We start from the raw sequence: 15,936 nt of genomic DNA, 5'->3' as shown, positions 1-15,936 counted from the left end.
TGCCCTACCTAACTTCCGTCTCTGTTCCTCTTCCTCCCGACCTCAAAACAAAGTGCAAATAGCACCTAAAAATGCTTCTGGGTTAACACTGATTCAGTCGTGCTAAATGCTGGGCAGGGCACTCCCCCCGCCCAGGCTCTTCCCTGAAGGCGCCCCAGCAGGTGTCTACGTCAAATCAACGGTGGGCATTTACTCTCCAAGCAGGGACAGAAGAATTTCAGAAGCCACCTTTGTGTTGCCCCCAGGGTCATTCGGAAGGACACTGAGCTACATACCAGGAGGAATCAAGTGGCTTCAAGAATTTCAACCAAATGTAAAATAGATAGCTAGTGGGAAGCAGCCGCATAGCACAGGGAGATCAGCTCGGTGCTTTGTGACCACCTAGAGGGGTGGGATAGGGAGGGTGGGAGGGAGGGAGATGCAAGAGGGAAGAGAAATGGGAACATATTGTATATGTATAACTGATTCACTTTGTTATAAAGCAGAAGCTAACACACTATTGTAAGGCAATTATACTTCAATAAAGATGTTTAAAAAAAAAAAAAAAAAAAAAAAAAGAATTTCAAAGAAACCCACTCTTTTTCTTTTCCCCTATTCCTTCCCTTTTTTGTTTTCATCTCTCTTTACAATCTAAACAACAATTTACCGTCCTTACTGCTTTTCACATAGATTCCTGGGATGTAAAAACCTAACAATCTTCTCATTTAGATTCCTGAGGTATGTTAAAACCAGCAGCTATATACCAGCCACGCTGGGATCACAAATTTTATTTTCAAGCCAGAGGTACAACCAACACTGCAGGAAATTGGTTTCATAAAAGATTTACTGCATATACAATTTCAGTTGAGTTGTATTTAAGGAGGTTAATATGACAATTTTGGTGTTGATAATACCCTTTAAGTGGAGTTCAAAGAGAAAATTCCAGACGGTAAGCAAACGGATTAAATTATCATAATGTTTCACAATTCCAAAGTGCCCACATAGACTCTAGAGGACCACAAAAAAGAGCTTGGCAGTGGCTCTACAGGTGCTTCAGAGAAAGATTTAAAATATCCCAACTGTTAGCCAAGACTTAGAATAAACTTAAAAATAATGGCAGTGGACTTCCCTGGTGGCGCAGTGGTTAAGAATCCGCCTGCCAATGCAGGGGACACGGGTTTAAGCCCTGGTCCGGAAAGATCCCACATGCCGCGGAGCAACTAAGCCCGTGTGCCACAATTACTGAGCCTGCGCTGTAGAGCCCACGAGCCACAACTACTGAGCCCACATGCCACAACTACTGAAGCCCACGTGCCTAGAGCCTGTGCTCTGCAACAAGAGAAGCCACCGCAATGAGAAGCCCGTGCACCGCAACGAAGAGTAGCCCCCGCTCACCACAACTAGAGAAAGCCCACGCAGCAACGAAGACCCAACGCAGCCAAAAATAAAAAATAATTTAAATAAATTAAATAAATTAAAAAAAATAATAATGGCAGTGCCGTCATCAAGCAAGTGTAAATATTTGTTGAATTAAATTATTGAATTAAATGATACTGAAGATTATAGACCTTTGGAAAGGCATTTTAACTTGCTAAATTTCTAATCATTTTCCCATTTGCTATTAGAAAAATGAGAACCAGCAAATAAATTGCTAATAAACTATTCACTCGTTAAAACTGACCCCTAAGGAATCCCTCAGTCTCTCTATTTAACAAAGGTGTCATAAAATTTAAGGAGTAAGGAGACAACAGCTGAGGATCCCAAAAGAGCTCAGCTGACCTTGGATGAGTCCTCTATCCTGTGCTTCCCTCAATTTATCTTCCCTTAGAGTGGGAACAGGAGAGGCAGTGATGAGTGATTGCTAATAAAAGCATATTTGCCTCTGGCAGAAATACAAACGCTTGCTAATAAAGATCATTTTCCAGACCCCCAGTTTACATTTCTCTACCGACGTTCCAGTGCCCAGGATCCAGGTTCCCAAGATACTACAGGTTTTGGTCTCCAACTGAAAGACTGAGCTAGGATTGGGGGAATCACTGGAGCCAACTCATGAAGTGGCAGCCTGACTCCCTGACCCCCATCACACAGGTCCACACCTCATTTCATTTTTCACCAGGACGACACCCAATCTTTGTGCTAAAAATGAGCCCAAGGACACCACCCCAAAGAACTTGTTTCTCTTGGACCCACCAAAGAATAAAATGTTCTCAAAGCCCCCTCCTAAGATAAACACCCTTCCCCACATGCCCCTTTTAATTGGCTGGTTAACTGTCCCTTGGGTATGACTGCACAGCTTTATCCCGGGTGTGTAATGGAGTTGCAAAAATCTTCCTGATTTCTGAGTATCCTAATATGAAAGACAGCGGTGTACAGTGCGGGCTGAAACTACGTTTAAGCCCTGATGTGACCCTAGCACTTTGCAAAAAAAAAAAAAGTATGTTATGCTTGGGAAGGTTGGTCTGTGGTCACTGGGATTCCTCCCAATCAGCTCTGTAGACTGGCCGCTGGAGGTCACGGAGAGAGCCTACAGAACCCTTCTGCCAGAGAAGAGAAAAAGAATTAAACTATAGGTTTTAGTGAAATCACTAAAAGTCATGCAGGGGCCATGGGTTGTAAAATGTACAAATACCCATATTCACCTCCCCCCAAATGTGCGTGTACAAGTCCTAGGGTAATTCTAGGTTATAAGTATCAATAATTATAATAAGTTATAAGTAATTATGCACAGTACTTAGGTTTCTCAGTATCCTCTTATGAAAACTCTTAGGGTAAATTGTTACATCCCTGTTTTTGTGAAGCAAGTTACTCATTTTTTCCAAACAGCCCTCAAATTTAGAAACTCTGCCTATTTCTAAAGATCAAACTGAAAGAGAGATCCCTCGAAAGGAACCGTGCCGCTACCTCTGCAATCTATTCCGTCCTGAGAAGCCAGTTCAAGGGACTCTTCCACCAAGAAACATTAATCACAACCAGAAAAATAAAACAATGCACCTGAGAGTTAAACAATATTTATGATATCATAAACTGCAAGTCATTTTTGGCCTTCAATCACTGTCAACGTTCTAATGTTTATGAGAGATAATCACTGGCTTCTAAATGGCAATACAGTTCCATTCTGAGTGAGGATTACTGTTACCAGATTTTAAAATAAGAACAACATGTCATAAACTAAATTCATTCTAAACATGTTCCATACCTTCTCAACGGTCTGAATAACAAACTTTTTTTTTCAAATGGAGGCTCTCTTTGGGCTTGGTTTTTTAATTTTATTTTAAATTTAATGACAAATGTTCCTTTAGTTTGGCTTTAAGAGAAGGATTCCTTTACTCAATATCTATTATGTGATGCAGGAGATCTATTAGGAAACTTAAGTCAATCTGGAGATTGCTTCCTAAAACTAAAATTACTATATTTTAATAAGAAAGGGCCTGTTCAAACAAACAATTGCTTTTGAAGGTGAGTAGTCCATCAAGGTTAGGGTGTCTAATAATAAGTTACTGTCAAGTGATTATCTACCAGATGAGAAATGTTTCCATTTCTCAGCTTACTTGAATATACATGCTCTTCTGCCCAAGGAGATCAGGATCATAAACTGACATTAGGATTTTGCTAAATCTGAACGACTTGGTTTGCTTAATTATGTAGAGGCTTTTTAAACGCTGTAGCTTTTTTTCCACCACAATTTCATGTACTTACTGTGCAAAGTGGTCACTTTATTATCTTAGTTTTCATTATTTTAGCTGACAAAGGTCACTTCTGTTAGTTATATAAATCTTAAAAGAGCAAACCAAAGGATGAGATAGTTCAGTAACTTTAATTCCAATTTATGCCTTTCACTTGATTTGAACATTTTATGCACTGGTTCCACCAAAAGTGCTAAATATTTATCCCTATCCAGAAAAAAAAAATACATATATATATACATAGTTTCATTATGAATGCCAGCAACTTATTGCTGTTTTTTTAATTAATAAAAAAAGATTAAGTTCATCCAATTTAAGATTTGTGATCCTGAACATAACTGTTAAAACCAACAAAAATGCTTTGAAAGCATGGTGTTTGCAAAACCTTTGAGAAGTCGCTTATGGTATTCCCATGATCTAATACATGTAAGGCTTTAACTGTAATTGTAAACCCACTGAAAGCTTATGATCTGAAAGGATGGACTATTGTAGCCAGTTTTTATGGGTTTAATTCCACTGGCAAATCCCAGTTTCTATATTTTAAATCTCAACTAGAGCAAAATCACAACACATTTTCAAAAGAACAACCTAAAGAAATCAAGCACGGGAACAATAGGGCAAGAACGCCAGTGCCAACAACCACCCTCTCCCACAAACCATCAAAGAACTTCAAAAGCACAAGACTGAGCAAAACTTTTAGTTCATGAAATATGTGCGATTCACTTTTAACACTCACAAAAGTACATGTGAATCACTGTATTTTCCTCTGATTTATGTCCCACACAAGGTTCAATAAAACACAAAACTTACTCAACCTCAACTGATGACTGGATCATTGTTTTTGGAGGCTATTTATTACTCTTTTTCTCGCATGATTTCTTCTATGATCCAATTCTGTGACTGCTAAAAGCCAGGAAAAGCTGCCTTCAAGTCAACGCATGGCACGAAGTCACTAAAAAGTTTGCAGGCATCAGGCTATGCTTAGGTGCTTAGGAGAAGCTGTTCTGCTTTGTCCTAGGGACCTCCAGCTATGCAATGTCTTTTCAGGGTGCAAGAGATTTACGATTAAGACGGATCCTCTCTTTTTCCTTTAAGGGATTTGAGTTCTCATGGCAAATGATTATTTACACTCAAAACAAGAATCAGCCTACTTCCCCGCTCCAAGATCTATGTAGACAACTCATCCCAGGTTTAACGCATGGCAGACATACAAATGTAAAAACATCAACCATATCTATCTTGTTTTTAAAATTTTTTCTTCGTATCTTGTTTCGTATATTTCTTGGCTTTTAAAATGCAGTATTACAAGTCTTGTTCTGGGCTACCAGGCCTAATTCCACCTTACAGACAAAATTTATTTTACAAAGGAGTAATTGAATATAATACTCATTTTATTACCAAATACATGTAGGAACAACTTGGTTGTAAAAGAACTTTACTGTATGTATTTACACACATATTTACTGATTGTCCTAGAGAGCCTATCAATGGAAACAACAGAAAATGCAGTATTCCAAGCACAGTGTACTAGCAGCTCTTGGCCTGAACGTTCCAAAAATATCTTTCAAAATCACTGCTATCTCTTCACTTTACTTTTTCAATGTAAGTACAATTAAATTCATTTATTTCATGCCACCAATGCAACAAATATACCCTCAAAGGGTCTTTCGGTTTGGAAATACTAAATTTTTACCTTCAGTTGAAAGCAGAGTCAATAACTTTTTTGATAAAAATTGCTTCAATTTTTTTTTTTTTTTTTTTTTTTGCTATACCCACGTCTGGAGAGCCTAAATCCTTATAATGCCAGGGCACTATGAAACTTGGAGCTTCTCTTAATGCAAGTTTTTTAGAAGTAACTTTGGATTTATTTTCTACATAAACCTATGACTTTTAAAGTATATTTATTAAGTGTTCTTTATTTTTACTACGGGTCTTGTTCTTGTGGAGAAAGCAAACCAGATTTGAGGAATGTTTTTATTGTGATCATTGTTTTTTAGTCACTTAAAACTCACAGGGTTGACCTCCTCAGCTGGCTCCACAACGCGACACATTCCAGAACTACTTCCCCAGAGGGAGATACTTTTAAGTAAAGTTCAGCGGATTCAGGATTTTGCGGGGAACCTCAGGATACTGACTTACTTGTAAAATTCCCAGTGGAGACAGGAGGTTGGACGAGTTAACTCAAGGTGAGAAGCAACGCCACTTCCTGAGACAATGATTTAAGTGCTGAACCAGGTCAAGGGTTTGAACTTTCTTCCTGAAAAACCACAGCAGCACTGGGAAGGAGGAAGGTTCTCCTGCCAGCAGATCCCAGGCGCTGCGGGGCGGCCGGCTCTCGGGGGCGCGCTGCCTTGACTGCCTTTCTAACCTTGCCATTGACACCTTGCCGGGCCCCTTCCAGGTTGCAGCGGCCTCTGCAATGCTCGCCTCGGACAAGTCTAGTCCTCTTGCAGGGGCCCACAATTCCCGGGCCCCTCCCTCTCGCCCTTGGGTGGGAGGACAGAGGTGGTCAAGCGCCCGACCCCGGCACGAAAGCGGCCGCACCCCACTGCACTCCCGCGGGCCGTCTTACCGGTACAGGAATGCAGGGGCTTGGGTCGCACGACCAGCGACGGGCACATGGAGTAGAGGGAAAGTTTCTCAAAGTAGTCGCAGGTCTCCTTGGAGAGGATCTCGTCGATCATGAAAGTCTTGTAGCGCCTCCTGGCTGCTTTGAGCTGGCCGGGCGAGCTCAGCCTCAGCTCTGCGTGGCAGTGCATGGTGAGCCCGGGCGAGCGCCCGCCGCCCGGGGCCGCGGGGCTGGCGCGCCGGCGGGGGCTTCCGGCCGGCTCCTCGGCGGCCGGGAGGCGGCGGGGCTCGGGAGGTGCGCGGAGGGGAGCCGGCACCGGGCGCGCGGGCTGCGCGTCTAGACCCACCCGCGGATCAGCATCTTCGCCGAGCCTTTTGGGGACAGTGCAGCTGTCAATCAGCGCGCGCTTCCCGCAGGGCCTGGTGCGGAGCCGCGCGGAGGGCCGGCCGCTCGGCGCCCACCCCGCCCAGCCCGCCTGTGACACCCGGCGCGGACCTGCGCGCCTCGTGCCCGCCGCTCTTGATCGCCTTCTCCAGCCTCTCAGCGTCTCGCGCTCGTCTGCGTGCCTATTTTAAGACACTCGCTCCGGCTCTCCTCCCCGCCCCCCTCCTGGGACGAGCTCCAGGTGTGTGTGTGCAGTGTGCGCGCCCGTGTGTGCGCGCGGTGTGGGGAGCGCGCGCCGCCCCCGCCAACGGGCTAGGCCTCCGAGGGCCGCTGCCCACGCCGAGCCCCGCGCGCCACCCTCGCGCCGGGCATGCCGCGCTCCCAGCCGCGCTCCCATCGCTGGCACCCGGCGGGCGGGCACGTCCTGGTCGGTTAGTAGAAAGAAGTCGAGACTTCGCCGAGGCTCCCGAGACTGCGGGCCCCAGAACCGGCGCCCCCGAGGAGCCGGGTGCCTTCCTGCCTCCCCACGTGGACTTCCGCGCGCCGTTTCCCGAGGACGGCGCCCGCCCTTAGCGTCCCCTACGCTCGCAGCCGGCTCCCAGCCCGCGCGTTCCGGCACCCGGACTGTACGCCGCGATCGCGAACTTGACCGTTCCACGTAGATCCCAAACCATCAATGACCTTTGCCCTGTCCGTTATCCCAATAGTAAACTGTTAAAAATAAACAGTAACAGTAAACTGTTAAAAAAAAAAAAAGTAATCAAAAGCACGTGTTCCTTTTTTATTCTTGAGCTCTGTTTATAAACCTTTTTCCGTCTCCAGAAGGGCCAGCGCAGCGGGACTGCCGGGTGCGGCGAGTCAGCCCGGTCGTGGCTCCTGGTGCCGGATACTCTGGCACCACGGCTTTCGTCCCCCGGGTCCCTGGCGACGCGTAGGGTTGGGGGAGCCGCGAAGACACGCGTTGATTAGGTGGTTTGTCTTCTGCCTCCTGGGCGCCTAACTTCCGAGTCCGTTCCAATCAGTATCTGAACGAACTTTTGTTTTCAGTTGGAATTGTTGGGCGAGGGGCGAGGGGACCCCACCCAGCCTCGGCACCCGGACCGTCCCGCTGCCCGCGTCCTGCCCCCTCGCCCGCGCTCGGCAGAAACTGCCGGTGCTGCGGGTTTCGCGCAATTATGCCTGGGAGTTAGTTTGCACGGGGCCGGAAGGGAAACGCACGGTAAGGAGACTGAGAATTACAGACGCGGATGGCCTTCTCCGAGACCGAGTTTGGGGCTGGTGACATCTCGCGGCCCCGGGTGACGGCGGGCTCGCTGCAGAGCTGCTCGCCCTGCAGCCCGAGTCGCCGCGGAAGCAAGCGGACGCGCGCGCCTGGGCCCGTGGTTCAATTCAGAGGGAAGGGGAAAGCCTGGAGAACCAATAATTAGGCACTGAGAGAAAGTAGTAATAAACCGAATCAGAGCCTTGCATTAGACATGGCCCGCAACGCGCCTTTGAGGACCTTCATTCCCGAGGTGTTCGCGTGCGCCCCGGCTCCCCTCCCCTCCTCCTCTCCATTTAGAACGCTTTTCATTTATTCTCATGACATCTCCTTAAGCTCGTTCTTCTCCCGGAACGGCGGCTCGAGGGCCCGCGAGAGCTGCGGCCGGGTGTCCCGGTGGCGGCGCGCGTCCCGCCGCAGAGTCCGGAGGTCGCCGCGCTGGGCCCGGCGCATCCGCGGCTGTGGTGGCCGGTCCCAAGGCCTGTCCGCTGCCCCGCGCGGGGCCGAGAACGCTCCCAGCTCAGCCCGGGCGGCGCCGCTCGGCGCTGCTACCGAGGGGTCCTCCTGGACGCCGGCGGAGCAAGGACCCGCTGCGCCACGAGCGGGGGACCGTCCCAGGGGCGCGGCGTTCGCACCGAGGACATTGTTGGGTGGGGAGTTATATGTCCCGCTGGAAAGTGCAGAGCTGTCGGCAGCGCCGAGAAACTGCGTGTTTGGTGGGATTGGAGGGCGCGGCGTGGGCCAGACCCCCGGGCCTCTGCATCGCACCCGGTGACCCTGGGGAGGGACCGAGCGTTAGCCCTTCGGGCCGTCTGTCGGGCCCTCACGGCACGCGCGCGCCCCGTTACTCTTCGGGCCCAGTCTTTTCCTCCACCTCTTGTCCCGTCCTCTAGCCTCGCCGGCTCTTCCCGGCCCTTCCGCCGCCACTGGCCCCTTTCTTCCGCTTCCGTCCATTTCCCCTTCCCCACTGTTCCCAGCACTTTGGGCCTCCTCTGCTGGATCGAATTCCCCCATCTCTCCTCCGCATCTTCCATCCTGGTCTCTCTTTTCTTTTCTTTCCTCTCTTCCTTTCCTTGCTCCTCTCTTCCTTCCCTCTCTTCAGACCCGGATCTGGAGCCGCGCTCCTGTGCCCCTGCGCCCCTGCGTCGCGGCGCTGCCACCCGGACGGCTGCGGGTGGCTCGCGGGCGGAGACCGCGCCGAAGCCCCAGCCGCCCGGCCCGGCGGCAACCGGCCTTGCCTCCGCCCGCCGCGCCCTCCAGCCCGCTCTCCTCCCCGCGTCCGCTTGACCACCGGCACAACATTCGCTCACACTCTCCCGCAACTGGTCCTTTGATTGGAAATCTGCAGCTCTTTAAATAGCTAAAGAATAAATTAAATAATAGCTTATTGGATTTTCCATCTTTTCGATTTTCTACCACAGAGGCAAGAAATCTCATAGGGGGTCTGAGAGCACAAGTCCCCAGGTATTGGAAAGAGAGATTCCAGATCTCGGGAGTCTGGAGCCTTCAGCTTTCTGTCGCTTATAATCAAAGCTGAGCCTCAGTTTTTTCATTTGTAAATGATAATCATAATACCTACTTCACAAGGTTAGCCTTTCATGATCCATGACTACACAACTCTTCCCTTCAGTGGGAATGCCCACGGCACCCCATCCCCTCCCTCCTTCGCTGCCTGGAAAACTAATTCAAGGCCCATCTCAAATGTCACCTCCTTTGGGAAAGATCCCACACTCCCCAAGGCTGTCCTTGCTGTTCCTACCTCTATCTTAGAGGTTCCTTTACTATATTATTGCCTTCTGCATATTTCTTTCACCCACTGGACAATTCGTCTTGTATCACCAATACCAGCATAGCACTGGCACATAGTAGGTTCTCAGTACATGTCATGAATAAATTAATGCATGAAAGCTGGGATAATTATATAATGTGTGTAAGACCCAAGCACATGGTAGGACTTCAGATCTTCACTAGTTGTACTACATTTGTCTTTCTCCTTAAATGAGCCTCTCTTTCCTTTATATTTTTGGTTTTTCAGCAACGGCATCTAGCCCAATTCCCATTTTGCACTCATCTCTCTCTTTTCACTCCCTCTCTCCTGATCTCAGACTGTAAAGGGCTTTCGTGGGAGGAAGCACACCCCAGCTGTCAATCATGAAGTGGGGCTTTGGTCAGGAATAGTCAGGGGTTTAGTTTCCAACATTAATGAAGTGGCTGGAACAGCAAACATCTGCCAAAGAGCCTCAAACCTTTTCCAGCTGCTGGAGACCCACAGACACTTCCCAGCCTCCTGTGACTGTACCCTGGCAGTGTCTGCCCCTCTACCGGGAGGAACACACATGGAGAGGAACAGACCTGTCTGTACCCAGCCATGCTTGCTCAGGCAGGCATGGAAGGGGATAAAAATGCACATCCCCAGGAGGCTTCAGGAGATCAGCTCCCCTCCCCCATCCGGCGCCTGATTCCTGGGGATAGAGCCCAGCCAGAAGGAAGGGGGTAAAGACACCTGTGCAAAGTTAAAAGGGTCTGACAACTAGAAACCAAAGAATCGCTCTTTCCCATTTCAGCTGACAGCCAGTGTCTCCATTCAACTAGAACACATGAAATTTAATAAAGCAAAATGGTATTTAAAAATCCTAGGATGGCATTTAAATTGCATCTAGGATCTAACCCTAGGTAAATGAACTCAGCTTCATTTTTTGTGTAACTATCCTTTTATAATCCTGGGCTTTGTGTCGAGGTAGATGTCAGAAGCGGCCGGGGCACAGGTCTTCCAAATACATGAACTCATTCGCAATCATCTTTTCTCCAAGTGGGGGGAGTGGAGCGGAAGCCCTCCTTACACTCCAGTAAAGTGTGTTTAATAACTTGTATTTCAGTTGCTAAGGTTTGAAATGGTTTCAGACATGTAAAAGCAAAATAGGGAAAGCCTTGTAAGTTAATATTCCCCTGGGCCCCAGGGCCATGCCAAAACTGCTGCGTGCGGAGCCCAGCACCGCAGACTTGCACAATGAGAAGTTGAAGGAGGAGAAGAAAGCCAGCTTATTTTTAATGATGATATTAATTTACAAAAACTGCTCTCATACACTGTAAAGCATCTTTTTAAGAGAGGGTACAAATGTAATCCACTTGACAAATGGGCTTGGAAATGTCTGAATAGGTCTTTCTTTCTCAAAACATCTTTGTGGAGCAAAAGTTTACTAAAAAAAAAAAAAAAAAAAAAGACGATGGCTGTATCGACAAAGCACCTAACAGTTATGTGAAGAGTGAAAATGCAGTAAATCATCCAAAAGTTTCCAACTTTTTAGAAGCTTGGTATACAGATTAAAACCATTCGTTAAAAAAATTTTTTTTAAAAGCCATTTGTTTTGCTGATTATTTCCCTTTTTAAATTGTGCTATCCTGACATGAAACAGCCTTATTTCTGCCTATGTGTCTCAATTATCCCATTGGATATAGCCAGGAAAATAAAATTGAATCGCTCCTATCTTTTTCATAATATTGTAGAAATGGATATTGATGTTTGGAGCGTCACTGGTTTTGACTTTTTCTTTTTTTTTTGTACATGATACCCCTCACTAATGAGAAAGCTGCCACAAGAGAGGAGAATCACTTTTAATATGTCATGGAGCACTGCCCTGGACTGCCTGGGGCAAGTGGAAAGAACTTTTGAGTCAGGCAAACGTGTGTTCCATTCCCAGCTCAATCACTTAGTAATTTCCCTGACCTCTGATCTTCAGCCACAACATGGGGTGATGATAGCCAACTCAGGTTTACTGGAGGATTCCACGGAGGACTGTGTGCACCGCACTAACTCATGAAATGCCAGTCTTCCCACTGCCTTCACTTTGAGTTCAATAAAATAATCAATTAGCTTTCAAAAGCCATCACAATATAAAACTGCATTTTTTAAAAAGCATCAGAGCCACTGCTGTTTCATATGCGTTTGGGGTTGGTTTTTGTTCAATGTTTAGAACCCAGACTCAACCAAGAAATAAAGAGTGAGAGGAGCTGGCGTTAGAGTGAGGGACTATCGTTAACCGAAGGAAATGGCCCTGGCCACCAAGCGTCCCTAAGTGCTACTCAACATCTGGCACCTGCAGCCACAGACTCAGCACATCTGCAGGCGTCAATCATTCTAACCAGCACTTCACAAGAGAATGGCTCATATATCGTTGTTATGGTTTCTGTCTGCAGAAAAAAAACGCCATGATCCTGCACCCACTGGGTGACATCTCATCCAAATCATCTCGTAAAGTATTTTTATTCTCTTCTCTGCCTCACGCAGGCCTCGGTTAAGTGTCATGTGAATTCTCTGTAATCTGCTCTAACACAGAGCCGGCCAGCAGCAATGAACCCAGCTAGGCAGGGTTGCAAAGTGAATGAGCCGTCGGTCTGTCGTTGGCATGGGCTGTTATGGAGGACAAGAAGGTTCCTGTGTCAGCCAGCGCAGGAAAAGACTTGTGGAGCCAGTCTGCCTCTGACCATACGAAGGAAAAACAACACTCGAATGATTAACTTGCTGGCGTGATTGTTATTATGCTAATACAGAACAATATTTACCAAGAACACTGGGTGCAGAGTGACAATCAGAATGGAATGGTCTCTGCTCTCCAAGCTCTAAGGAAAAGGAAGTTTCTATGGACTCTTGGACACAGGTGCTAATCACCCACTTAGGTCTAAGTGTAGGGGGCGGCGTGTGCACGCCTGCCTGTGCCTAGGTTCTGTAAACTTGTTTTTCTTTAATATAGGAATGAAGAGAGGGGTAGGAAAGGACAATGGAAAAAAAAGGGAAATAAGAGACATTCGGAAACCTTGTTTACTAAACAAATTCAAGAGGAATCTTTAATCTTAGAGGAGGAGGGAAAAGAAAACCGAGGCTAAGTGAGTCGTCCAGCCCAAAGTTTGACATTTGTTGTATCTTTCTGTCCCATGCTCAGCCTAGGTTAGCAGGCTTTTAGGCATGGAAAAATGTGCAGACTGTTTCCTTTTCTAAGGAATAAACCACAATTTGAAATCTTTCTTCTGGTGATAGGCTTTTAAGAGAAAGTTGACCTCGGTGAGTTATTTAAAATGAATATTTTTATCTTCAATAGAGATTACAACACAGCAAGTGGGCTCAGAGCAAAATGGAGAATCAAAAAATAACATGGAGAATTCTGGCATTAAACATTCTCACAAAAAACACTCAAAAACTTAAGGAAAATGCAATTGTATCATTTTCTAGATAATCTGAGTCAAATGAAATTCTGCTGCAATCTTTTCATCTGGGGATTTTTCTGCAGAGAAGTATTTCATTTCACTTTGAGCAGACAGCCTCACAGACAAGTTTTATAGGTCTCTAATACTGAAGCTTTTCCTTGCTTTCTTTCAAAAGTTACAGAGATGCTCAGATCTAAATAGGCTATAAATTACTAAAGTAAATGACTGAGATGGTGCCAATCTCTGCGCATTTCAATTACACAAGCAGCCTGCCTTCTAAAAAGGGATTTGAAGTCATCACAGAACAGAGAACCCTCAAATTCTATCGCCAGTCCACATCCTGATACGTTTACTTAAGTCAATTATTGAGTCTCTTAGATTATGTCTACATAAGCTGCCGAAACATCTGGTCATTTCAATCAGTTCAATAAAAGATTCTGCCAAGCCAGGGGAAAAAATTAGTCAAATTAGTCATTTGTACAGCAGAACAATGGGTTGTTTTCTCAGGGTAGACAGTAAGTGGATATAGCTCAAAAGGTTCTAATTTTCTCTTCTGAAATCAGTTCCTGAGGGAGGTTGTGATTTTTATCAGTTAATGTTTGGGAGGCGTTCTGACAGATCTTCAGTCCAAAATGTCATGGGTAAGAAGATGGCGTAGCCATGTCTCTGAGACAGTTCTGTGCTCATTTGAATTCTACATTCTCAAGGTTGAGACCATGCCAGAACTAAGCCAGACTGGCGTTTGTTAAATGTTGAAAAATAAAAGCAGCAGTACTAGAAATCACCGAATAGTGTTTATTCTCCTGGAATTTACTAGCATTCCTGTTCGCCTGTGTCCTCATTTTCAGGAAATCTGATACATTATTTGAATGACCAAATATAGGCGAATACAGCTTTTTCTTTAAATCGCTGTTGCACAGAATGCTTCTCTATAAAATCAAAACCATACAATCCTTTTATTTTTTTCAGTCCCATGTGAAATTGTCAAAGAATATGTGGAAATTCAGCTCACTATCTTTCTGGATCACATAGAGACAGCCCCAGGGAGAAACAAATGCTCAGAGAAGGGAAGAGAAAGTTTCAGGTCCCCAGCCCAACATTTTCTTGTATTAACCCATTTTTCCTTTCGCATTCACGTTCTCATTCATGGATTTAAAATCCTCTGATCCAAAAGAGTTTATAAAATGATTTGCTTCAGAAAGCTGTATTAGAATGCAAGCTCCCACTTGCAAAAATGTATTAGGAGAAAAAGACATTTTTATATTTTTTTACGCAACATGAAACACAGATAACCTACCTATGTCTAATTTTACACAGCTTTATTCTCTGTGCATAGATTTAAAGGTTTTTTTTAAGACACAGACAATTAGAAATAATAATTGTCATAAACTGACTAATGTAAACTTTATATTAAGTCTGAGATGACTCACCCTCCTACTAAATATTCCAGGGTACATGACCTCTTAGGCTGCTGTCTGTGTATACCTTGTAAGATGTCTGTATCTTAATTGTCAAAGGTTAGTTGTTAATGAATTAGTAAAAAAAAAAAAAAAAAAAAGTCTTTCTGTCTCCTTTAGGAGAGGAAATAGCTCTTTACTTTGAGGACGAAGAAATTCAAAGAAATCTAGTTTCCTAGGTAGGAGGAAGATAGTTTTTGAAAAGGAGAAAAAGAGTTTTATTTAGAACTTTAGTACGAGGAGAACCTTGCTTTATAAAATCTGGGGTTCAGTAAAGGAACGATGATCACGTAGCGAAGGGGAAGGATTTTAGTTCTGACATGGGGAGACTGGAAGTTGGTAGGATTAAGACTTTGGAGAATTCAGCAGAAGGACTCTAGATTAAGAATAGGATAAACTAGGGGGATCAAACAGGGGGGCAGAGGGTAGACTGTAGTTGACTTCTTGTGCAAAGAACGAGAATTTGTTTTCCATCTGGAGGTACTAATTGTGCAGAGTTTATACCTTCATTTATCCAGTATAATTTTAGAAAAGTAGGTTTTACAGCCCCGAAGACAACGGCTTAGAGACCAGACAGAGAGCAGCACATGAGACAAGGTGTTGAAGAGATGAGAGAGAAAGAGAGGGTATCATTAAACAGAATATGCAGAAAGCCTCCTGAACCTCAAAATAATTAACATATTTGAAGAAAAGTGCTCAACCTCAAATTGAAACTTTAGTGGGTGCACACACACGTGCGCTAAAGAGCCTACAAGTAGGTTACTGTCCTGATGACAAACTAGGAAGCAATGTACAAGGTAATGTTGTGGAATACAGAGAGATCCAAACAAAAGAGCCTAAATTAGTCACACACGGTTTGTGGGAATGGAAACTGGTTGACATTTCTGGAGGGCCATTTGGCATTATGTCTAGAGTTCAAAATCGATCCAGCAATCCCAATCTAGGAATTTAAACCAAGGTTGTGGTTCTCAAACATGATTGTACATATAACAACCTCCAAGGACAGCTTGTTTAAAAATTCTCAACCCATAAGTCTCTTCCCCTAGAGATTTGTAAGCGTGAGAATTGACATTTTTGAACAAGCAGCCCTCTTGATTTGTCTACTAACAAACAGAATGCTGAAGACATAATAACAACAGTGGGAAAAGCTGTAAGCAGAAGCAAATATGTTTGTTGTAAGATCCCTTAAAATGGCAGGAAATCGGAAAATCTGTTATTTCACTTCTATGAACCTGTTTCCTGTCTTTACAATAAAAGTACACACTCAGACAAAAAAGTACACACTCAATGCCACTGCTCTGAGATTAAATAAGGATTCACTTAAAAGGCTTAGACAAAGCCTGACGCATTATTAAAGATCAATAAATATTAGCTATTATGCAATGTTGAGTGTGTGGGGGGAGG

At 45.2% G+C, this 15,936-nt stretch overlaps 1 protein-coding gene across 1 annotated transcript in view; it reads right to left on the bottom strand.

The window, feature by feature from the left end:
- BARX2 (BARX homeobox 2) overlaps window positions 1-8,041 on the bottom strand; it is a 72,284-nt gene extending 64,243 nt beyond the window's left edge. The window contains exon 1 of the mRNA XM_082343120.1: window positions 6,235-8,041. Coding sequence (XP_082199246.1) covers window positions 6,235-6,421 — 187 coding nt within the window. The 5' untranslated portion in view covers window positions 6,422-8,041. The remainder of the gene's footprint in view (window positions 1-6,234) is intronic.
- Window positions 8,042-15,936: the final 7,895 nt, after the last annotated feature.

The sequence above is a fragment of the Balaenoptera borealis genome, assembly GCF_965194805.1.
Source record: "Balaenoptera borealis genome assembly, chromosome: 11".
In the NCBI taxonomy this organism is placed as follows: domain Eukaryota; kingdom Metazoa; phylum Chordata; class Mammalia; order Artiodactyla; family Balaenopteridae; genus Balaenoptera; species Balaenoptera borealis.
This window is presented reverse-complemented; position numbering and strand designations above follow the sequence as displayed.